The sequence below is a fragment of the Mandrillus leucophaeus genome, unplaced genomic scaffold, assembly GCF_000951045.1.
Source record: "Mandrillus leucophaeus isolate KB7577 unplaced genomic scaffold, Mleu.le_1.0 Scaffold192, whole genome shotgun sequence".
NCBI lineage: Eukaryota > Metazoa > Chordata > Mammalia > Primates > Cercopithecidae > Mandrillus > Mandrillus leucophaeus.
This window is the reverse complement of record NW_012101943.1, coordinates 3,213,988-3,239,848: the sequence shown is the minus strand read 5'-3', so window position 1 is coordinate 3,239,848 and position 25,861 is coordinate 3,213,988. Positions and strand designations below refer to the sequence as shown.

General features: G+C 37.7%; 1 protein-coding gene across 1 annotated transcript in view; it reads right to left on the bottom strand.

Moving 5' to 3' along the window:
- The window catches only part of SYNE2 (spectrin repeat containing, nuclear envelope 2), a 405,169-nt gene that overhangs the window by 187,116 nt on the left and 192,192 nt on the right, over window positions 1-25,861 (bottom strand). The window contains exons 33-45 of the mRNA XM_011978327.1: window positions 21,978-22,136; window positions 20,662-20,823; window positions 18,316-18,417; window positions 16,913-17,113; window positions 16,397-16,568; window positions 15,618-15,730; window positions 14,020-14,222; window positions 13,441-13,560; window positions 13,051-13,342; window positions 11,750-11,901; window positions 10,695-11,004; window positions 8,463-8,627; window positions 7,141-7,482 (exon numbers count right to left, since the gene is read on the bottom strand). Coding sequence (XP_011833717.1) covers window positions 7,141-7,482; window positions 8,463-8,627; window positions 10,695-11,004; window positions 11,750-11,901; window positions 13,051-13,342; window positions 13,441-13,560; window positions 14,020-14,222; window positions 15,618-15,730; window positions 16,397-16,568; window positions 16,913-17,113; window positions 18,316-18,417; window positions 20,662-20,823; window positions 21,978-22,136 — 2,493 coding nt within the window. The remainder of the gene's footprint in view (window positions 1-7,140; window positions 7,483-8,462; window positions 8,628-10,694; window positions 11,005-11,749; window positions 11,902-13,050; window positions 13,343-13,440; window positions 13,561-14,019; window positions 14,223-15,617; window positions 15,731-16,396; window positions 16,569-16,912; window positions 17,114-18,315; window positions 18,418-20,661; window positions 20,824-21,977; window positions 22,137-25,861) is intronic.

Below are 25,861 nucleotides of genomic sequence, written 5' to 3'. Positions count from 1 at the left end.
CTCTCTTACGGTATTCTCTCATTTGATGTGATGAGTACTCCTCCTTGTGGTAGAGTGTTCCTTTGTGTTATTTATTTATTTATTCATTCATTCTTACTAATTATTTGTTATCAGACTTTCTTCTTTTAACGTACTTGTGGGAATCTCTTTGGCCTGACTGGTAGGTAGGTAGGTAGACAGACACACAGATTAGAGACTGACTGTCATGTTAATTTCTTGGCTAGACCTGCTCCACAATGCAAATTAGTATAAACTCAGACTCAAAACCTGCTTAAGATGTAGGGTTGATTGAGGTTTCTCATGCAAGACCTCTTATTTCTATATGTAACTGGAAAAAGAAGCTTCCTAGTCCTTTCTCCGACTTGAGATTTTTCCTGGTTTACTTTTCCCCAGAGGTACAAGCTTTTCAAGGGCCCGTGTCTATTCTGGAGTATCTACCAATGCACAGCCTCTCATGGAGCCCTTATAAATTCTAAGCCCCTGGACACCTAATTCTTTCCCTTCTCCCTGCTCCTGAAATTTCTCTATTTAAAAAAGAAATTATGGTTAGCATAAACTCCAAGACAAAGTATAATTTTAAACAGTGTACTAAAGCATACATATTGAGCTTCTGAGCATAAATAGAATGTTGAAAGTTAATAATAAATTTAAACTGGAAAATGACCATTCTATCAAAGCATGGCTGGGTTACATGGCCAACAATGTTTACTCTTTTTTTCCAAATGTTGCTTTTTTTAAACACGTATCTTTCCTTTCATTTGGGTCTGTTTGGAAAGGAATAGGAGGTGAGAAGAATATCATCAACTCCTCCTAAGGGCAAGACCAAGACATTTTCATCTTTATATCCCCTGACTCACAAAGTAAACATTCCACTTCAGCATTGAAAACACTGAGCTCTAAATGACTGAGCATGGTCTCCAGCTTGGCTAACATGTTAGCACAGTCACAAGGGGCAAGTCAGTGACAGCTTCACTATCCCTTTTCCCATTCAGGGGGTACAGCCCATGGCTGTGGTAAGTTTGTGACAGGCAGAAACCTAAATCCAATACTTGTAACCTGGCAACAATGGGGCAGAGTGTCATAACAGCTCTAAAGGATGTATTTCTTTCTTTTCTACAGCTTTACAATATAAAGCAGTGAAAAACAACTCTTTGCATAAGCATACATCACCATTAGAGACAAAACCAAAAGCCAGATCAACACAGTCTCAGAGGCTGCCAGTTTCTCTTAGTATAACATCTAAAATGTTAATGTGACCCGTAAGGCACAGCCAGCCACACCTATCTCTCGGGCCTCATCTCTGTCACTCTCCTCTGCCATCTGCCTCTATGTTGTAGCCACGGTGCTCCTAGTCAGCTTCCGAAATTCCTCACGCTCTCCCCCACCAAAAGAGGAACAGTATTTCTGTCAAAAATGCTCTCCACACCCAGCCCTGAGCTCTGTTAACTCCAACTGACACTTCCAGTCTCTCTTCCAATGCTGCTTCCTGGGAGCTCTCTCTGACACCGCAGTGTAGGTCAGATTTCTTGGTAAAAGACTATCATGGAACTAGGTTCCTTCCTTCGGTTCCCGTAATTAGATTTTCACTGGGATAATTAGTTGATTAATGTGTATCCCCCATCTAGATTAGAAGCTCTATGAGAACAGAGACCATGTCTATGTGGGGATGCTATTCACTGCCTCATTCAATGAATTTAAACTGAGCAGATGTACAGAAGAATTGAAACCAGAAAATTTAAACCAGAATAAGAATTTTACTCAGTCATCCATTTCCAATTTAAATAGTATATTTGTCTTTGGCTTGCAGGTGACTGGGAAAAAAAATTAAAAAAATTTTTTTTAAATGTGTGGGTTATAGAGTAAAATGGAAAGAAACTGAGGGTCTGTCAATGTAGCAGTTGTTGACCAGACATCTGTCAAGAATGATACAAACAGGGTGGCCAGGGGTGGTGGTTCATGCCCGTAATCCCAGCGCTTTGGGAGGCCAAGGTGGAAGGGAGGATTGCCTTAGCCCAGGAGTTTGAGACCTGCCTGGGCAACATGGCGAAACCCCGTCTCTACCAAAAATACAAAATTAGCTGGTGTGGTGGTACACACCTGTGATCCCAGCGACTTAGGAGGCAGGTGGGGAGGATCGTTTGAGTCCAGGAGGCAGAGGTTGCAGTGAGCCAAGATGGCGCCACTGCACTCCAGCCTGGGCGACAGAGGGAGAGCCTTTCTCCAAACAAACAAACAAACAAACAAAAAACAAAAAAGAATGATAGAACAGGGTTTGGCTGGGCTGAAACAGTGGAGAAAGTTGAAAACATTCTTAGAATAGGGGAGTTGATTTTTTTTTTTAAGTTAAAGAAGAAAAAGAGGAAAAAGAAAGTTTGAAACAAATGCCGGGATTTGTATTCAAATGGGACAAGGTATCCATGAGAACTCAATAAAGAGTCCCCTGAGGTCAGTCAGCACATTAGCTTATTAAAGGCTTTAAAAGGTCACACAGTAAAGAAACCTATTTGAATTTGTTTAACCCTACATTCCTCAAACTTTTTTGGATCTGAATTTTCCACTCATATAACACATTTTGTAAAATGAAATAGTAAAGTTCTGAGCATCAGACTGAAGATAGATAGGATGCCTTCAAGACCACTCTGGGCAACATCGTAAGACTGGGTCTCTACAAAAAAAAAATACAAAAATTAGCTGGGCATTGTGGTACATGCCTGGAGTCCTAGCTACTCAGGAAGCTAAGGCAGGAGGATGGCTTAGGGTTAGGAACTCAAGGCTGCAGTGAGCTATGACTGCACTATCACTACACTCCAGCCTGGGTGACAGAGCCAGACCCTGTTTCTAAAATTCATAAAAAATAAATAAAGGATGCCTAGGTTCTAGTCTTAGCTCTGCTGGACTTCAATTCCCTCACCTGAAATACAAGGGTTAGGTTAGACAATTTCTAAGGTCTTTTTAGCCTGAGATTTTACAACTTTGGAGCATGTTCTCAAATGCATGTTGTTTATTATACATGGAAACAAACAAACAAACATGCACAATGTAAGTTGTTCATCCCATTAAGAAATAAATTTTGGATTGTGAAAATACCTCTGCAGTAAGATGCAAGATTTACATACTGGCCAGAAAGGGCAAAGTAGGACACTGTAGTTGACACATGGCCCAACTATGTGCCCTGTTACAACTTTTTTTTCTACCGAGTTAACAGGATAAACAACATCAGAAATAGACATAATTCACCCCAGGATTGAAAACCCTCCAGTAAGCAGTTTCCTTCTCATTCAAGTTCTGACTCCAGGCTTTGTTCCAGCTCACTCACCCACAGGTAGAGCTTTGCACATTTTGCCTGCATGTGTGATCATCTACCTTCCAAGATTTATCTACAAATGCCTTCTTAAACATCAAATTAGAAATGTTCAGAAACTTCTGAAAAGAACAAAATCAACTCAGAAATGCTAACAATTATGCCAATGATAAGGAAATCAAAGAAGTAATTACAGACAAAAGGTTTTCAGTTTTTAAAAAGCAATTATGTCATGTAGGTTGCTATTTTGGAAGGATGGGGCAAGAAAGATCATTCGATACCAGATAAGCTGTAATGTTGCATTATGATTTTTTAGAAAAAAATAATATAGAAATGTATGAGTCTCCCTGTTTTTCCTCTTTATCATTTCCCTTTATGGGAACATAAAATCCTAAGAGATGTGACAGTCTTCACTTTTTACCATATCTTAATCTGTTGCTTCACTTAATCTACATAGGAAAGAGGAGACGGAAGGTACTTCTGCCTACTCATATGTAAAAATTCAGAAATACGCATCTATAAAAATATGCAGTATGGTATTGAATCATAAGCACAAATACCTGTCATACTGAATTTTGCAACTTCTTTTGTTTCTAGGTCTGCCTGAACATTTCCAGTATTAAAGAAAAGGTCAACCAAAGGTCCAGATCTACAAAATCACCTGCATTTCATCTGAAATGAAATTCTTGGCAATGGATTCAAATATATACATGCTATGATGGCAATTTTTGGAAATTGCCATCACATTTTCAACAAAACTCTAAGATTAATGACATTTATTAAAGAAACAATAAAAGAAATAAAAACTTGCTAAAAATTCTTCTGGAGTCTATTCAAAATAATCTGATAAAAGCCTCTCTGGATTTCAAAAAGGCATGTGAAGTGAGTACTAATTAGCTATTTAACTAGTGTTAGATTTTAAGCTGTGACAACTATATCCTCATGTTCCAGCAGAATGACTAGCACAAAACAGGTCTCAAGTAATGTTTTTAATGACTAAAGTGCTTATTTTCACTATCACAATGATTTTATATCAAATTTATAATTCAGTAAACTGTGCCTTTATGTGTCCTATGTATTCATCATATTGAGAATCCAGCTTAAGTCCTTAACACAGTTATGTCATTTGTCACATTATACATGTACTTTATTCATCTAAGCATAAATCTGATCTCTTTTGCTAGTTGCTGTTCAACCTTAAAACTGCTCTTGACCTTAATAGACTAATGTTATATAATGTTACATACTCTAATATTACATACAAGTAAATACAGCCAGTACTCAGAGAAACTAAGTCACGCAGATACAGAAAAATAGCCATGTTACAAAAGAATAAAGAAACAAAAGGTTACTAGAGAATAAAAACTAGTTATCTGTATCCAGACTTATGAAAATTATTTGAGGACTTCAATTCCTCCATTTGCCTTGAAAAAAACATTTAAATGAAGTATCATAAACTATCAATAACTCTTAAATTTGTATCATAAACTATCAACAACTCTTATCATCCAAGATTAAGTAAAAGCTTTTTTTTTTTTTTTGAGACAGGGTCTTGCTCTGTCACCCAGGCTTGAGTGCAGTGGCACAATCTCGGCTCACTACAGTCTCAACCTCCTGGGCTCAAGCAATTCTCCCACCTCAACCTCCCAAGTAGCTGGGACTATAGGCATGTGCCACCCACCTCTGGCTAACTTTTGTATTTTTCTTTGTAGAGACTGGCTTTTACCATGTTGCCCAGGCTGGTCTTGAACTCCTGGGCTCAAGCAATCTATCCACCTCGGCCTCCCCAACTGCTGAGATTACGGCTGTGAGCCACTGCACCCAGCCAAAAACAATTCTTATTTTTAGATTATGATTTTCTATTGAGTTTTGAGGGTTCACAGTCAAAATGGATCTGGGAAGTTAGTTTAAAAGTTGTTAGGCAAGTAACTCCCTTTAGCAAGCTCATGTGTTAGGACTGTGCCCTCTTGTACAACCTATCTCATAGAAAGCACTCAGGTATTTTTCCTTCCTTTTTGACTTTATCATTTTATTTATTTAGAGTCAGGGTGTTGCTCTGTTGCCCAGGCTGAAGTACAGTGACACAATCATGGCTCACTGCAACCTCAACCTTTGGGGCTCATGCAATCCTCCCACCTCAGCCTCTCAAATAATTGGGAACACAGGTGCAAGCCACCATGCCCAGCTAATTTTTAAATTTTTTGTAGAGATGGGATCTCCCTATGTTGCCCAGACTGATCTCAAACTCCTGGGCTCAAGTGATATTCCCACTTCAGCCCACCAAAATGCCGAGATTACTGGTGTGAGCCACTAACTCTTGCCTACCTACTGCTATTTAAATACTGTTTTAAAAGTTTCTTTCACACATACAACATCAAGAACATCACTCACTGATCTCTTAATCCTCTAAGACATATTTCCTTTTTAAAAGACTTAGAGAAACCCCGTCTTTTATTAAAAATACAAAATTAGCCAGGCGTAGTAGAGCATGCCTATAATCCCAGCTACTCGGGAGGCTGAGGCGGGAGAATCGCTTGAACCCGGGAGGCGGAGGTTGCGGTAAGCCAAGATCACGCCATTGCACTTCAGTCGGGGCAAAAAGAGTGAAAGTCCGTCTCAAAAAAAAAAAAAAGATTAGAGATAGGGTCTCACTCTGTCGCCGAGGGTGGAGTACAGTGGCACAATCACAGCTCTCTGTAACCTCAAATTCCTAGGCTCAAGTGATCCCCCATCTAAGCCTCCCAAGGAGCTGGGCTAACAGACGTGCACTATCATGCCCGGTTATTAATATTATTATTTTTTGGTAGACAGGGGTCTTGCTATGTTGCCCAGCCTGGTCTCAAGGGATCCTCCAAGGCCTCTCAAAGTGCTAGGATTACAGATGTGAGCCACCATGCCCGGCCTGACACATTTCCTTAGCAATATCTAACACTGTGGGATTTGTTTAAAAAACTTTCCTCACAGAGAGACGCTCCATAGGCATTTCACATTGTTTTACATATTTTTAGAAAATCCTGCCTTGTTCCTTTAATCTTCCATGTATTTCTGTTCTAGGGAGACAACAAAAGTGCATGTTCTCTTTATTCATGTTGATTACGTACTCCCTAAAAACCTGACGGGAACTCATACCTGAATGTTCTAACCTTCACTATTGTCCCACTGGACCCTGACTGTGAGAAGCTGCGTGCCAGGGAGATCCTCTCAAATATAGTTTACTGGATCTCTCTTTGTGCGATTCCCATTTCAATCTGTAACCTATGAAAAAGCACTTTAGGAGCCACAAGAAATGTATCCATGTGATTGTTTACAGTGAAAACAAGAAAACATTCTTCTTTCTTCTCCCCAGGGAAAACTAGGAGCCTAAATGTTGCTATCCTCACACTAAGTGATCTAACAACAGAGGGTTAACACAAGAAGAAAAAGATAAGAAACTATCCTTTCCAACAGTCTCTGATTTCATTATGAAATCAACCCCCCAAAAATTGGGATTTTGGATTTTTTTCCTGAGAAAATAGGTAATGCACATTTTCTTTTCTTTCGCCTTTTCTAATTTGCCTTTGGGCTCTTGACCCAAGAAACGGGCATCTGATTACCTATCAGAGAGAATAACAAATCTAAATTGATGACTGACATTTTAACAGACTGAACAGCGATATTTCACCACTGAAATCCTGGACAATTTTCTAAGAGCTCTTTTTACAAGCAGGCTTCATAAATAGCCAGGACATTGAGGATTTAATTATGAAATCAGAATGCTTGATTCACGACCCTCTTTTCAGAGCCAAATACCTCTTCATTCTCAGACTCACTGTCTTGAAAGTGCAATCACAAGCACTTACCTTGTTTATTTCCCAGTCTTCCTCCAACTTTTCCACTGCAGCTGATTCCTGAGTAGACTCCTGCACATCAGAAGTGGCCTGCTTCTCTCTGCCTGGCAGAGTAAACTTTTCTTTCTTCTCTGTTGAGCGTTTTGATTTGAGAATGCTATTGAGACAACATTCCATCTCCTGCTTAGCAGACTCAAGTCTGTTTTCCAAATCTTTTTGTTTACACTTAAGTGATTTTATATCATCTTTAATAATCTTCTGCCCCACTGAAGATGTATTTTGCTTGACGGATTTTGCTAAAGCTAAAATCTTCTTTAATGTGCCATCTTGTAAACTAAGTCTATTCTCTAGTTCCTATGAGTGGAGAAAAGATTGTTATATCTCCATTCAATTGCCACAAAAGTTAATTGACTATTGTAAATCACAGAGTACTCTTGCTTCACCAGTGGAAATATTTAAAAACTTAACAACTTGTATCACACAGAAGAAACTTGAGCAAAATGTAAACCCATGTTGCATCTTGGATCAAATTCTCAAATAGGTATTTTAAGATACTAAAATGTTTGCAACAAGTAATTTAGAAAAATTTCACAGCACGGTTCTTACAACATAGGAGGCAATCAATAGATATTCCTTGAATACATATGTTTTGTTCAAGATACGTCTTTGTCATACAATCAAAACACTGAATAATAGGTGCCTATTATGTGAAAAGTATTAAAAAGAATAATCATTTAGAATGTACCCACATGAATCTAATGCTAATATTTAAAATTCAGAGCAAAACTTTGTGTTGATGAGAAATTCATCTAGTGTACTATCTTAAATATAGCAGAAAATCAATATTTAATAAATGCGTAAACAAATATGACTAATTTTAAAACTCTAGACTCAAAAGGAATTTGATGTACTGCAGCAGCTACTTTGAACTAGAATAAGTCCAGGTGAACGATGTACAATTTATCAGTCGTAGTTATCCTAATGGGCTACACAAGAAGCATTTACTCAATCATTCATTCATCCAACTAACAGCCAAGTACTAGGATAGATTTAGAAGTTACATAAAGGAGTAACATACAGGCCTTTCAAGGTCCTACAGTCTAGTGGGTAAAACTGTCTCTGAGGGTCCACCAAGTGAGGGTCAATTCAAATTATAAATGGATTTGTCCACTAAAGAAAGACATCCTCATTTATTATGACTGGTCAGAGCTTTAATTACCTAAGAGTCATCGGAATACCAGTGGAATTTCTGACAGAGGACACTGATTAATTACGTTGTAATTAACATTGATTTTTTTTTTAAATGTCTATCATGTCTGGACACTGTTTAGTACCTGCAGTTTCTGCAATTTTTCCTCAACCGCTATTTGATTCACAGGCTTATCAGAAAAACTGACAAATTCCTTGGAGAAATTATCCAACGTAGTATTCAGGTCTGTGACGCAAACCTGGTATGAATCATGTTCTCGAACGTGACCTTCCAAGTTTTGCACAGAATCCTAAAAATAAAGCCATAGACAATTTACAAACTATTTCTCTCTGATTTTTTTCACTCACAACATAATTAAATGACTAATAAATAGCTGTTTACAAGTTTCATCTTGAAACAGGAATAGGGCTATAAATTAGAGTTATGATTTTAGAGTTTGAGATATTTCATGCAAAGTCTCCATCTCCCCCCGGCCAAAAATGACTCTTATTGAAAACAATTTGTTTTTTCCATACTTCTTTGCCTTCATTTCCCCTTCATGAAGACAATTTATTTGTCAAGATGTTTATAAAATGAAATACCTACAAATTATATCATTAAATCCTAAACATGCATGATAAAGTAGCTTCCTTAATTATCCTTTGCAATAAAACCAACTACCAATTTCCACACTTGGAAATGAGGCCATATGAGATCAAACTAACCTCAGATTCATGTCTTAAAAATCAAACTCCAAACTTGTGTGTTAGGAAAATGTAATCCTAACTCAAAAGTAAAACTACCTTTAGTTTCTCTCCCTGGGATAGGAAAATACAATGACCACAGCTGATCAAAAAGCAGCAACTACTAAACAATTTACAGAAGAACAGGTCTATCTTAACCCCTGCCCAACTTTTGCTATCTGGACAAGCAGGATTTCTTACCCAGGCAATCTTTACATGGCATCCGGCTTTCAGTGTATGAAAAATTATAAACAGTTCTATTAAAAGAATATACTCCCTCAGGACAAGCTGACATTTTACCTCGTAATTATTATTACTATTATTTTTTGAGACGGAGTCTTGCTCTGTCACCAGGCTGGAGTGCAGCAGTATAATCTTAGCTCACTGCAACCTCCACCTCCTGGGTTCAAGTGATTCTCCTGCCTCAGCCTCCCGAGTAGCTGGGACTACAGGCAACCGTCACCATGCCCAGTAAATTTTTGTATTTTTAGTAGAGACAGGGTTTCATCATGTTGGCCAGGATGGTCTCGATCTCCTGACCTCGTGATCCACCTGTCTCGGCCTCCCAAAGTGCTGGAATTACAGGCGTGAGCCACCGCGCCCAGCCTACCTTGTAATTATTTTACTGAAGATCAGACAGGAAGAGCTGAGGGAGGGGCACTGATAAGAAGGTGGATATAAGATAACTGACATAAACTACTAACAATAGATGACGGATGGATGGATAATACTGACACTGTTACCTTCATAGAGATGCCTGAAAAATCTTAACCCATTCTACCCCTAAAGAGGGGAATTTTGATGAGAGAATATAATATCATCATCAAAGAATACAATAGCAAAATGAGCTGGATTTATTCCTCCATCCTTGAGAGTTAGGATTTTCATCTAAAAATGATAAATTAGGAGCTGGGCGCGGTGGCTCATGCAGGTAATCCGAGCTATTCCAGAGGCTGAGGCAGGAGGATTATATGAGGCCAGGAGGTCTAGACCAGCTTGGGCAACAAAGCGAGACCCCATTTCTACAAAAATAAAAAAATTAGCTGGGTGTGCTGGCGCATGCCTGTAGTCCTAGCTACTAGGTAGGCTGATGTGGGAGGATCGCTTGAGCCTAGGAGTTCGAGGCTGCAGTGAACTATGATTGCAACACTGTACTCTAGCTTGGGTGACAGAGCAAGACACTGTCTCTAAAAACAAACAAAAAAATAAATAAACAAGATCAATTAAATTAGAAAGCTCTCAGTTTACCAAGAGAACAACAGGCCAGGTGTGGCTCACATCTGTAGTCCCAGCACTTTGGGAGGCCAAAGATTTCAAGACCAGCCTGGGCAAAATGGCGAAATCCCATCTCTAAAAAAATACAAAAATGAGCCAGGTGTAGCGGTGCATGCCTGTAGTCCCAACTACTCGGGAGGCTGAGGCAGGGGGATCACCTGAGTCCACAAAGGTTGATGCTGCAGTGAGCTGAGATCATGCCACTGCATTCCAGTCTGGGCAAAGAGAGAGACCCTGTCTCAAAAAATAAAATAAAATAAAATAAAACAAAATGAACAACAACAGAAAGTTCCACATATGTCTTGCATACTTATGTGTAATTAGAACAATCATTTAAAGCATTATTTTGACCACCTCACCTGCAGTTGTTGAAGAAGACTTTCATGTAGATGCTTTATTTCCAGCCAAGGCTCTTCACTGAAGCTGGGATTTTTAGTGCACTCCAAGAGGTAATTTCCTTGAGATTTTAACTCCTTTAGCAAGGATGTCAAATCTTGTGCTTTCTTGAGGAATTTCTTATAAATCTTTAACTGAGCTTTCTTCTCCTGCAGACCATGTTGTAGAGCAAAACCTGCTTCCTGTTTCTTCTTTAGTTCTATGAGCATTAATCTCAGATCTTCCTTACTTTGTAAATATTTCTCTCCTTCTAGTAGAAGCTTTTCTTGATGGCTAAATTTCACAAAATATTTTATAAATGAAATGATATTTAGCAAAATGGACTAGCATTTTGCATATTATGTAACATACATCTTAATAAACATTAAAATAACACTAATATACACTGTTTCCAGACACTCTTGACACTAGAACATTCTAAATAACACTGTTTAGCTCAGAAACCAAGACAGAAAGTATTGGAGTATTACTAAAAAATAATTGTTTTCTGTTACATAATTTGACCAGAGAATATTTAATAATTTCGATTTCAAACAGGTCCCAACAGTTTCTATTAATTATATTTTCCCATATTTTACTTCTTCACAAAGTAAAATAAACATTCAGTATATTAACCAACTAACTAGTTTATGCTTTCTATAGCTTAAAATTAAGATCTGATTGGCTCTTCAGACAAAACATAAAATTCACATTTCTAAATATTAAAATGTACCATTGTAGACATGATATGAATTAAGAATTTTCACTAGAATTACATTCGTTGGATTCAGCCAACATTTATCAATGTTCACATATTTAAGAATTTCTTAAAATAAATATTTAAGAGCATTAATTATTCTACAGTGATACCACGCAGATAATGAGGTTGTCTGGTTCTGGTTTCTGTCTCTGACACTGTGGATGTCCCTGACATTACTGACTTTCTTTATATCCAAACCCAGGAGGCAGACAAAACATACGCGTTATGGCTTCACTGGGCAATGGAAAATGATGCAAGTGGTGCAGGCATGCCCTTTACCTTAGGTAGGTACTAGCTAAATGGAGTGTATTGTCCCACTGGTTGCTGATTTCAGTGAGGGTCTTCTGAACCAGCGGGGCCTCGCTGCTCTCAGCCTGCTTCATGATGGTCTCTATTCTGGCATCCCCTTCAGGCTTCAGCAAGATGATTTCCTGAATTAAATAAAAGAGATTTCATAATGTCATTTGCATTACTTAGAGATACTACATGGTATCTCTTTATTTGTAAGCTTCATATAGAGATTCTATCTGTAGTGTATATTTCAACATAATCTTTTCATTTTTATATGTACCCAAAAGACAAAGATATCTCTCTTCACATTATATACAGTTAGTTCTCCATAAATATTTGTCAGTTTGAGCTGACTGCATTCCTGTCCTTCTCTAGATTTTCAATACTTCCTTTACGCCCCCAAAACCCCAGCAAAACCTCTTCCTATCCACTCTATTATTTATGGATGGAGAGTTATGATAACAATCTGATAAGACATTTTTATAACCTAAGCATTGACTTATGACTTCCCATAGGAAAATGCAGTGTCCCTCATGCCAACTCTTGTTTCTCTACCATGACATAATTAATTCTCATTCTCACTTTCTCTGGGAAACCGTCTGGATATAATCCCAGATGACTCTGATTATTTACTAAGTCTCACCAACTTTAAGAGCTCACGATTTTTGACCATTTCTTCCTCTAAGAATGCTTCAACGAATGTGATTTCAATTCTCCTAGAGTTCTTTTTAAGCACAAGTGCTTCTGTCCCCTGTATTTTTATCTAGTGATTGAATTTTTTAATTTACTATAATTAAATTTTAATTTTTAAAATTGTTTATTGAATCTCCCCTTAGATAAAAAGGGAGCCCAAGGGAGCCTGAGACTTCCTTGCTTTCCCCGCCCACTATCTAATAACCTTTTATGAACCATATCCACTCTGAAGAATTCCCCTGCCTCGACATTGCTGATGCTTCTGCTACACTGACATATGTTCTTTTGACATCCCAGCAAACTCCCCTCCACTAGCAGCTCTGATCCATTGTCTTTATCTCAATTCTTCTGCACTCAGTGAAGATGGACAATAGGCACTGCTCTCTCTAAGACAGGACATGCTTTCTCTCTTTCATTTGCATCAAAATAATTTTAGATTCGTCACAACCCTTCTTTTTTGTAAGCTCAGTGATTTGAATTTCTTCAACCATTCCACAGTGATCTGATTTTCCATTAAGAAGTATTTAGATTTCCTCTAAATCTTTTCAAAACTAGAGTTCACTCAGATTTCTGAAATTTAGTTTCCATAGTTATACCTTGATTTTTTGGATTCTTTCCTCAAGTGGCATTTTGCCTTCGGATGAATTCAAAACCATAAGGGACTCTTTAATCTCCTTTATCCAGTGAATTACATCATGTGCAAGATCATTAAAGCTCTGGTCCTCTGTGGGTGGTAACTTATCCTCTTCCTCGATTTCACTTAGTTGTCTCAGTAATGTCTGGTATCTATCCATCAAACATGTTGACTCCATTATTATATCTTCTTCTTCAGTAAACCCATATTCCTTCAAAGAGTTATTCAACTGGGCCACAGATTCAAACTGTTCGCTGTAAATTCCAAATACCATTTAAAGTTTATAGGAGTAACCACACCATGGAAGAAACCATATTCCCAGGTAATATATTTCATACAAGATCAGCTATACCTCTTTCTAGCTAAAGCTTGGCAGAACAGCTCAGTTTTCTCCCCTGATTCTTCCATTCCTTTCCATTTCTCTTCTTGATTAGTCATCCACTTACTCAGGTTTCTGTGGTCATCCTGGAGTCTAAAAGAGCATTACCCACGTTTAAATACAAAATTAGCAAAAAGTGTTTATACCAAAGAAAAGGATGGCACAAACGTTGTGACTCAACCAGGTTTTTATAATATATGTTTGTTACAATTTAGAGAGAATTTAATTTGTAATATAACAAAATCTAAATAACAGCCTATATGATAGCGGGGTTCTATAGTATTAAAGAAAACCACACGAATGTCTCATAGAGAACAGGAAACAAACAGAAAACTTTTTTCAGACTATCCCATGAATCTTTGCTACATTAAATAATGTGAAGATTTTCCCCAAATTTTTATATTTGTAGCACCAAACCTAGATTGAAAAGTACGCCTTTTGTGTGTGAAATTTGTGTGTACTGCATATCCCAGTGCTCTCTGTGCTGAGGCAGAGTACAAGTAAAGATACAGTTAGAAAACATGTTATTTAGATATCACCTTTATTTCCTACCTCAGTAACTGCTGCAAGGAGTCTTCAAGCTCCTTTGCTCGAGCCTGGCATATGGACTCCATTTTTTCTAATTCGAATTCCTGACCCACGAGCCAACTGGTTAGCTCCTTCACACGTGCTTTGGGCAGATGCTTCTTCACATGCTTCAGTACACTGTCCACCTGCTTTATTTTACTGTTTCTTCCTTCAAGAGTCAAGAAATCCTTCAGAAAGACAAAAAGTCCATTACAATCTCCAGGTAAGTCTGAATGTGGACTCTGCCACCCTCACAACACTTTTCCAAACCAGTACACGGACATTCCACCTTCTTAAGATCCTATACAAAAGAAGGGTGATGGAGATGTGGCTCTCTCCAATGGCAGATGATTTATAATAGTTCTAGAACGCACATGTACATTTACATTTACTTCTGACTTCCAAGGAATTATATCAAGCAAAGTAACACAGAGTCACTGGGAAGATCAGCAGGAGCAAGACCAGTTACATTTTCCTATCCTGGCTGTGTCCAACTTCTCCACAGACTATTCTGTATTTAACGTTGCCCAAATTAGAATTCTATCTCAATGTTTATTTTTCAAGGTTTGGGTATCAATTGTTAAGGCCCATGCAATGGGGAAAATTAAAGGCAAACAAGCAAACAAAAAAAAGATGGGACTTCAAATTGTTAAAAGAGAAGAGAGGTGATTCTATCAGTAAAGAATGGTACATCAAAGCAAGGAATTAAACAGGGAACATTTAGTGCCATTGATAAGCTTAAGAACATAACTTATCTTCAAAACATTAAAGTGATCAAGATTTTAGGGTACCATAGGCCTTTCATATGCCCCCATGAACTCTGCCTTTCATTTCAGGATATCCTCCACCACGTTCCAACCAGAAATGTACTGAAGTTCAGTGGCAATTTTTAAAAGAAATATAACGGGGAAAAGATGTATAAACAAGTCAAAATTCCTCTTTCAAGAAAGGGGATTTTAAAGTCCAAATTAGGTCTTTATTTTTTATCAAACATGATTTGAACACAACTGAATTCACCAGTGGACACTAAATTAAACAGTATCTTAGAATATATGTAAAAGTAGAGATTCTGTAAGCCATTTGTACACATATCCAATAAATAGTCTTAAATATTTGGGAAAAGGCCAAGTTATTTGGGAATATTATCTCTTATGTGAAAATATTAGTGAGTCAAAGTACTTATTACTCTATTTCTTTTTTATTTGAGACAGGGTCTCACTCTGTCACCCAGGCTAGAGTGCTGGAGTGCAGTGGCATGATCTCAGCTCACTACACCCTCCTCCTCCCAGGCTCAAGCAATCCTCTTACCTGGGACTACAGGTACTTGCTGCCACCTCCAGCTAATTTTTGTATTTCTTGTAGAGACAAGGTTTCACCATAAACTTAGTGAACCTTTCGCCAAGGTTCGAGACCCAGGCTGGTCTCGAACTCTTGAGCTCAAGTGATCCACCCGCCTCAGCCTCCCGAAATGCTAGGATTACAGGTGTGAGCTACTGCACTCAGCCTCCCTATTTATTAGAGTTCTATGCCTCCAGTATTTTAGTATTGGAAATTTTTATAAAAAATGTACATATATCTCTTACAGAAAGTTTTTGTAGCTTTTGTTCCACACTCTTTTTTGTTTCTGATGATTCAAAACACTCCTTAAGGTTCATTTTAATGTTGTTGAACCAATCATTAAAGTTCTTGCATTGATCTGCAGGGGGGGAAAAAAGCTCTATTCATTCAAGGAAGACTTCATATATCTTGTTAAAGTGAGAGATTTTGAAACTTGTTTCCCATGCCATAGATACACATTATCGTGAAAGTGGTAATAAACTCTGAAACCTTTCACCAAGGTTTCAGACCCAGGCTGGTCTCAAACTCTTGAGCTCAAGCGATCCACCCGCCTCAGCCTCCCAAAGTGCTAGAATTACAGGCGTGAGCTACCGCGCCCAGCCTCCCTGTTTATTTAGATACAGTTCTACACTTCCAGTATTTTTACTACAATTAATCAAATAATTGTAGTGTATTTTCTATACCAAACGTCCAAGCATACAGGATACTCAAAGACACTGCCCGGACAGCTTGTGCACCAGTATTTCCCCAGACTCACCAACCACAATGAGCAGGTCAAACACTAGGACCTTGGTGACTTACCTTCAAGAAAGAAAGAAAGATTTGGAGCTTGCAAGAACTAGATGTTATTTATGTCAAGCATAAATCAGTCTTTGCTCCCAAAAGATTTAACTGATCATTATTTCCTTAAATGTAGTCTGTGCAAACCATCTCCAAGTCAGGCTTAGATTAGCCTTTGTGTTCATAGTACTACATTCATACTTCAAGAGTCCCAGAAACAAAATAAGAGAAATGTTGCACTCACCATTCAATAACTTAGAAAAGTGATCTTGTAAAACACTTTTTTTGGTATTAAATAAATCACTGACACTTTCGTATTGCTTTTTCAATTCAGAGAGTTCAGGAGTCAGACAACCTATTTGATTCTCAAGTAATATCATACTGTGTTTTTGCTGTAGAATTTGCTGTTGTATCTCCTAAAGGTATAAACAAACAACAACCATTAAATCTTAAAACAGGCTCAAATTACACAAAGCATATTAGATCTCAATGGTTTTGTAAAAATCTCAATGACTCTCAGTTGAGCGGATTCACTTTCTCTTTGCTAGTAAATGTATGATACAATGCAAGTTAATATCAATTAATTATCATCCACAAGGCAATTCAAAGATGAAAATGTTAAATATACAAAAGTGGTTTTTCTGAGTTTTCTTCTTCAATTTTTTTTTTTTCTATTTTTATTAACTCTTAAGAGCTCAAGACAACTGTAAATAGTGTGAAAATATATCTGAACCACAGAAGACAAGCAGCTGGGTAGCACCTCTAGTTTAGTGAAGATCTCTAAGCTGTCAGAAGGAGACAGGGCTTTTAAGAGGGATTCAGTCATCCCGATCTGGGTCTTGGCTTGGTCGAGATCCTCCCTTAGCTCAGCAGTGCTGCCACTGAGTGCATGGCAGTTGGATTCTCCTGTTAAACACTTCTGTACATGTTCCATCTTGTTCAAAATAGAGGACTCCATGACCTGAAATCATGAAACATATGAAGTAGTATAATGGTCATTATTTAACTACATTTAAGACAACTGTATTGCTAGAGAATGGGTTGAGATTACTTCATTTCAATGTGAAATGCATTCTTCTCACTGTTCTACATTTTTCTATGTCGCTGATACAATTTGAATTTTGCCTTCAAAGGATAAAGCATAACATAAAAAACTGAGATGGATATTCTGACTTTTTTCTAAGAGACAAACTTGATCCTTCCCCTCAACACAAGTTTAATCTAGCATACTAACTAAGGTGCTATCTCATGGTGCTCGTGACATAAAACATAAAACATAAATAAAAAATTAAATAGCCAGCTTTTTATTGAGTATTTATGATCTACACAGCATTGTGGTAAGCACTTTGTGTACAAAATACAGGCTTAAGAACGTTAAGTAACTTGTCCAAGATCATAAAGCTAGTAGGTAGTACAGCCAGAACCTCACCCAGAAGGTCTTAACTCCAGCGCTCATATTCAACCACTATGCACCTAGCTCTAAGAAAAACAAAACCAAATCTCTTCACACAACAGAAAATCATACTTGGGGCAATCTCTCTCTTTCTCCATCTAGCAAATAATAAACCTAGGATGACTTGAGTGAAATTCTCCTTCCTATACCCAAGAAACACATAGAAAATCATCATTACTTTACATAGACGCACAGGCAACATTTGCCCTCCATACCTGAGGCCTGTGAAATAGGTGAGGGGAAAATAAAGGAATACAAAAATATAATATCATTCATGCTAAATATGGAATAAATATATTTAACTATATCCACTATTAGAAATTTGGTGGGACTTAACATAGGAATTGAATAAATGATCCTAATTTTATTTTAGGTTTAGAATGCATGGTTTACAAGGGTTATTTCAGAGGCTATAGGGCAAGTTTGTCCAATCCACGGCCCAACACAAATTCCTAAATTTTCTTAAAACATTATGAAATTTTTTTGCTATTGTTAGTGTATTTCATGTGTGGCCCAAGACAATTCTTCTTCCAATATGGCCCAGAGAAGCCAAAAGACCGGACAACCCTGTTATAGAGAATCTTTAATTGGGCCTTTTTTTCCCTCTTTTAGAGACAGGGTCTTGCTCTGTCGCCCAGGCTGGAGTGCAGTGATATGATTATGGCTTACTGAAGCCTCAATAACTGAAACTTTTAAATAAAAATTCTTACCTGCAATTCAAGAGGTATTTCACTGCTTTGGAGCAAAAACTGTATTTCAGCCACTCTTCTAGAAAATTCTGAAGTTTTTTGTTCATGGACTTGTAATTCTTCCTAAAACATGTAATTTTAAAGGAGAGTATCTTTTTATTTCATACCTTATTTTCTGATACCCATAATTACTAGTGTTTATATACAGAAACTGAGAGACCCCTTGAATTTCCCATAATCATGTGTCTCAGTGTCCTAGAAGTTACAAATCCAAGTGCCTTCAGGGGTCAGGCAAATGCTACAACCAAGTGTCTTTCTAGGTATAAGACAAGAGAAAGGCTAGGCCTGTGCCATGAGAGAATGCACAGTCTGCCTTAAGGCATTCAATTTCATGAACATATTTATAAATTGCATACCCCATGTGTGCGCATCCGCACGCATGCACACACACACACACACATACACGCACACACAATTTTAGCAGATTTTGGCCCACAGCTGTCAGTTTACAATTCTTAATATCAGATTTTTAAACAACCTGTAATCCAAGACAAATTTAATAGAAATGATTCATTTATACTTAGAAAATCATAGTTTTACTTAATACCTATTATAATACATCCAAGAAACTCGAAATCTCCAAACAGTTAAAACACTTTTTCCAAATGTGTAAAAATAAATACATAAATTAAAAAGTGAATAAAAGTGAGAATTAGAGACAAAATAAGATTTGAGGCATTAGCATACATTCTTATGTTACGTTGAACCATATATAACTGGCAACAGTCAGCTGTTTTCTGACCTAGCAAGACAGCAAATTTTTTTTTTTTTGGGAGATGGAGTCTCCCTCTGTCGTCCAGGATGGAGTACAGTGGTACCACCTCTGCTCACTGTAACCTCTGCCTCCCCAGTTCAAGCTATTCTCCTGCCTCAGCCTCCCACGTAGCTGGGATTACAGGCACCCACCACCACACCCAGCTAATATTTTCGTATTTTTAGTACAGACAGGGTTTCACCATGTTGGCCAGGCTGGTCTCAAACTCCCAACCTCAAGTGATCTGCCTGCTTCAGCCTCCCAAAGTGCTGGGATTACAGGTGTGAGCCACCACACCCAGCTGACAACAAATTTATATGATTCAAACAAGTAATATGTAAACAAACAAGAAATTAGGAAGAATTCTTCCTAGAGGTGAAAGAGAAATAACTTTGATTCTTTCCAGATGCCACAACCTGAGATTGTTGTTTTAAAAAGTAGTTTTTCTTGCAGCTGTATAAAGATGGTGATACATAGCCATGTATTTTTTCTAATCTTTATAAGGCATTGTTTAATTCAAATATGAAGAAGGTTGTCTATAATTATGGTCTAGATCAGAGGTTAACAAACTATAGCCAGAGGGTTGATAGCCTGTTTTTATAAATAAAGTTTTTACTGGAAACCAGCTACTTTCAAGCATTTATATTGTCTCTCACTGTTTTCATTCTCCAACAGCAGGGGTGAACAGTTGTGGCAGAGGCAAATGATCCACAAGCCTAAAATATTTACTATATGGCCCTTTAAGAAAAAGTCTACTGGCTGGCCTAGTGACTCACACCTGTAATCCCAGCACTTTGGGAGGCTGCGGTGGGCAGACCACGAGGTCAGGAGTTCAAGACCAGTCTGACCAACATAGTGAAACCCCGTCTCTACTAAAAATACACAAAAAATTAGCCAGGTGTGATGGTGTGCGCCTGTAATCCCAGCTACTCAGGAGGCTGAGGCAGGAGAATCACGTGAACCCAGGAGGCGGATGTTGCAGTGAGCCGAGATTGTGCCACTGCACTCCAGCCTGGGCGACAGAATGAGACTTTGCCTCAGAAAAAAAAAGAAAAGAAAAAGTCTGCCAACCCCTGGGGTCTGTTTCACTACCCAGGAGCAATTATGCATTTAGTTGGCGCTGTTGCTAGGAATTCTTCATCTTTTTCATACTACCAATCCCTTTGGCAATCTGGTGAAGCCTATAGATCCCTTGTGTAATAGCATTTTAAAAATAAAGCATAAACGAAATAATGTAGAATTACAAAGGAAAAGAATTACATGATAATTATCAAAATATTAAAAACAATTTGTGATACATAATACTAGCACATGTTTCCCTATTATATAACAAGATCTAGCAATAGACCTACTAAATCCTATACTTCCAAAGTAGTGGTAAGGGTAATAGATTCAACAACTGAATAATGATCCAAAAAGTATCTGTGATTTTCTTGATAACAAAGTCACATATGAGCATCGTAATATGTTTGTTGACTATATTCATAAAAAATAAAAATAAAAAAATGTCAATTGTGTACCAAGAAAAGCATGTATTTTATCTGTTAAATTACCTTCAGCCTTTCTCTGTCCTCTTCAGTCAATTGATGTAATTCCATTTTTTGAAGGGCCTTTTCCGTCCCCTCATCAATGACATTTTTTAAGTTAAAAAGTTTGTCCCACAAAGCTAGAGCTCGACCAAGATTTTCATAGTAGTCTTCTGTCTTTTCATTTATCTACCATAATTTAAAAAGAGAAACAACATATGTAGCTGTGAAAAGTTTGAAAACCACCGTTTCAGCCAAACACTGTTTTAAAATAAAATTTTAGTTTACTATTACTGGATAATTTGCTTTATTCATCAACAAAAATTTGCTTTAACATATCATGTAGTTCTTTCTCTTAAAAATTAAAAATAAAAAAATAAAACGTACCTGATTTGCTGCAGCTTATATGCAATTTAAATTAACAATCTTCCTAATTTCTTTTTTTTTTTTTTTTTTTTGAGATGGAGTCTCACTCTGTCACCCAGGCTGGACTGCAGTGGCGCCATCTTGGCTTACTGCAACTTCCGCCTCCTGGGTTCAAATGATTCTCCTGCCTCAGCCTCCCGAGTAGCTGAGATTAAAGACATGCACCACCATGCCCAACTAATACTTGTATTTTTAGTAGAGATGGGTTTCACCATGTTGGCCAGGCTGGTCTCGAACCCCTGACCTCAGGTGATCCACCCATCTCAGCCTCCCTCCCAAAGTGCTAGGATTACAGGTGTAAGCCACCACACCTGGTCTAGTCTTCTTCATTTCTAAACTACATTTTTTTGTTGTTGTTGTTAAATGGTGCTTTTAAAAACCAGATGATAGCCGGGCGAGGTGGCAGGCACCTGTAGTCCCAGCTACTCGGGAGGCTGAGGCAGGAGAATGGCGTAAACTCGGGAGGTGGAGCTTGCAGTGAGCCGAGATCGCGCCACTGCACTCCAGCCTGGGTGACAGAGCGAGACTCCGTCTCAGGAAAAAAAAAAAAAAAAACCCCCAGATGAAAACATAATGCAGATGAGTTCTTAGTTTGTAATTAATAAAAACTAGAAATATCATTACTACTCAACCAAAATTACATTAAATATGTAGTTAAACATCAGTATACTGCATGAACAGGCAATACATTAATGAACTTATCTTTAAAAAGCCAAGTATGTATTTCTATATGTACAAGATGATGAACCCATCTGTTAGTAGTCCCAACTCTGGGGTTAAAATTAATTCCTAAGTTTTCTATAATTTGAACATTTTTACAATGAGTATTTTTGAATCTTGAATTAAATAAAAATACTAAAGACACAAAAAAAATTGGAAACAAAATTAAATTTGCAGTCAATGAAATTATCACTTACATCAAGCCATCTATCCACAATAATATTAGCCTCTTTTTCAAAAGGGGGTTCTTCAAAAGTTTTCATTTTATTTAGATAAAATTGTAGATTTTTGCAGATCTGGTTTATCTTGTCTACAACTTCTAAATGCTCATTAAATTCTTCTTTGACAATTTCAATCTGTAAAAAAGATATGAAAGTTATTTTTGATATATTGATATAGACAAACAGCTAAGAATCACAATTCTATTGTTGGATATTGAGCTTAAAAACAATATCCAACAAAGCGTAATACCTTCTTACATTGTTCTTTTTTAAAGTAGGCTTTTATTGTCCCACTTTCTCAATGAAAAGTTTTTAGCATCCTAACCATTGGTTCAATGTTAATCCTATACTCAAATTTCCTCCCACTTGGCATGATGAAATTTTTATAGTGGTCTAAAACCATATTTCTTATCCATGTGAAATAAGATTCTACCTGCCAAAAAAAGCATCTGCATTCAATGGCATTAAAAAAAAAAAAAAAGACAGTCCCTACATCTGCCTAATGAGAATCATCTTTTTGATATCAAAGAACCTAAGCACTTATCTGAATAAAATACACAGAACTCTAAGACATCTTGGATTCTAATCACTGGGATTAGATCACTGGGAACTAATCACTGGGAAACTAAGCAACATACTTCTAAATACGAGTCAAAGAGGAAGTCTCAAGAGAAATTTTTAAATACATCAAATGGAATGAAAATAAAACACGAAAACTTGTGTAGCACAGTTAAAGTATTGCTGAGAGGGAAATTTATAGCACTAAATGCATACATTAAAAATGAGGAAAAATCTGAAATCAATCATCTAAATGACCACTTCAAGAATCTAAGAAAAGAACAAAATAAACCCAAAGCAAGCAAAAGGAAGGAAGTAATAAAAATTAAAACAGAAATCAATTAAGTTGAAAATTCAAGAACATTAGGAAAAAAATCAATAAAATAAAGAGCTAGTTCTTTCAAAAGATCAGTAAAATTGATAAACTTCTAGAAAGACTGACAAAAGCAAAGAGAGAAGAAAGCAATACCAGTACTAGGAATGAAACAGGGATACCACTACAGACACTACAGACATCAAGCAGATAATAAGAGAATGCTACAAATAACTTTACACACACAAATTTGAAAACTTCGAGGAAATGGACAGATACTTTGAAAAACACTACTGCAACTCATCCAATATTAAATACATAATGTGAATTGCCCTATTAATATTAAAGAAATTGAATGAATAATGTAGAAACTCCCCAAAAAGAAATCTACTGGTCCAGATGGTTTCACCAGAGAATCTGATCAAACATCTAAAAGAGATTTAACAGCAATCATATACAATCTCTCCTGGAAAACTGAAGAGAAGGAAACACTCCCAATTAATTTTATGAAAGCCAGTTTTACAGTACCAAAAAGAAACTACAATATCTCTCAAGGATATTTACACAGAAATCCTTAATAAAATATTAGCAAATATAATTCAGGAACACATATAAAAAAAGGAATTATAGGCCGGGCGCGGTGGCTCAAGCCTGTAATCCCAGCACTTTGGGAGGCTGAGACGGGCGGATCACGAGATCAGCAGATCGAGACCATCCTGGCGAACACGGTGAAACCCCGTTTCTACTAAAAAATACAAAAAATTAGCCGGGCATGGTAGCGGGCGCCTGTAGTCCCAGCTACTTGGGAGGCTGAGGCAGGAGAATGGCGTAAACCCGGGAGGCGGAGCTTGCAGGGAGCCGAGATCGCGCCACTGCACTCCAGCCTGGGCGGCAGAGTGAGACTCCGTCTCAAAAAAAAAAAAAAAAAAAAAGGAATTATATACCATGACCAAATAAGGTTTATTCCAGGAATGCAAGCCTAGTTTAACATCCAAAAATCAATCAATGTAACCCACCATTTTAACAAGCTGATGGAAATAAATTATATAATCATGTCAGTTAATGCAGAAAAAGCACACAAAATGATATAACCACTCTGAAAAACATTCTGATAGTTTCCTTAAAAAATAAACATGCAGGTTGGGCGTTGTGGCTCACACCTGTAATCCCAGCACTTTGGGAGGCCGAGGCGGGCGGATCATGAGGTCAGGAGATCGAGACCATCCTGGCTAACACGGTGAAACCCCGTCTCCACTAAAAAAATACAAAAAAATTAGCCGGGGTGGTGGCGGGTGTCTGTAGTACCAGCTACTTGGGAGGCTGAGGCAGGAGAATGACATGAACCCAGGAGGCGGAGCGTGCAGTGAGCCGAGACTGCACCACTGCACTCCAGCCTGGGTAACAGAGTGAGACTCCATCTCAAAAACAAACAAACAAACAAACAAACAAAAAAACCCTGCAGGCCAGACAGTGCCATTACAGCAGTGGCTCATGCCTGTAATCCCAGCACTTTGGGAGGCTGAGGCAGGTGGATCACCTGAGGTCAAGAGTTCGAGATCAGACTGACCAATATGGTGAAACCCCATCTCTACTAAAAATACAAAAAAATTAGCCAGGTGTAGTGGCATGCACCTGTAGTCCCAGCTACTCAGGAGGCTGCGACAGGAGAATTGCTTGAATCCAGGAGGCGGAGGCTGCAGTGAGCCAAGATTGTGCCATGGCACTCCAACCTGGGCAACAGAGCAAGACTCCATCAAAAAACAAACGAACAAACAAAAACAAAAAACCCCATGCAATTAACATATGACCCAGCAAGCACACTCCTGGACACATCCCTGAGAAACAAAAACTTATATTCACCAAAGACTCCTTCACAAATGTTTACAGCAGCTTTATTCATAATAGTCCAAAATTGGAAAGAAGCCAGATGTCCTTCAGTGGGTGAAGAGTTAAACTGTGACACATTCATACCATGGAATACTGCTCAGCAAGAAAGAGGAACAAACTATCAATATATGGAAGAACCTGAATGAATCTCCACAGAATAATCTATGTGAAAATAGCCAATCCCAAAGTTACATACTATATAATTTCATTTATGTAGCATTTTAAACATAGTAAAATTATAGAAATAGAGACTATATTTGTGGTTGTCCGGGATTAGAAGGGGTGGGAGGAAGAGGGAAGTAGATGGGGCTAGAAAATGACAATAAGAAGAATCCTTGTAGTGACAAAAATGTTCTTTATCTTGACTGTATTGATGTCAATATCCTGATTGTGATATTCTAGTTTTACAAGATTTTACCATTGGGGAAACTCAGTATAGGATACTTGGGATCTCTTTGTACTACTTTTGTATGTGAGTCTACCATTATCTCAAAATAAAGGCTAATTTAAAAATTAATATTAAATAAAATCTTTAAAATGAAAAATCAATAACTGGGGAGGTTTGTCTTCCAACTAGATGCTGATTGATACACTGGCAGAGCTGAGATCAAAACCCAGGTCTTCGCTCTCCTGGTTCAGAACTCTGCACTGGAACACAATAAATGTTTGTCCACAAAGATGGAAGCAGAGGCCATTATCCTAAGAGAAATAACTCAGAAAGTCAAATACCGATATGTTCTCACTTATAAGTGGAAGCTAAGCAAAGGGGGAACACAGACATATAGAGTAGAATAATAGGCCTTAGGGACTATAAAAGGTGAGACAGTGGGAAAGGGGTGAAGGCTGAAAATTTACCTATTGGTAAATGTCCACTATTTGGGTGATAGGTACACTAAAATGCCAGACTCTTTCATTACACAATATACTCATGTAAGAAATTTGCACTTGAGACTGGATTAAGAAAATGTGGCACGTATACACCATGGAATACTATGCAGCCATAAAAAAGGATGAGTTCATGTCCTTTGTAGGGACATGGATGAAGCTGGAAACCATCATTCTCAGCAAACTATCACAAGGACAGAAAACCAAACACCACGTG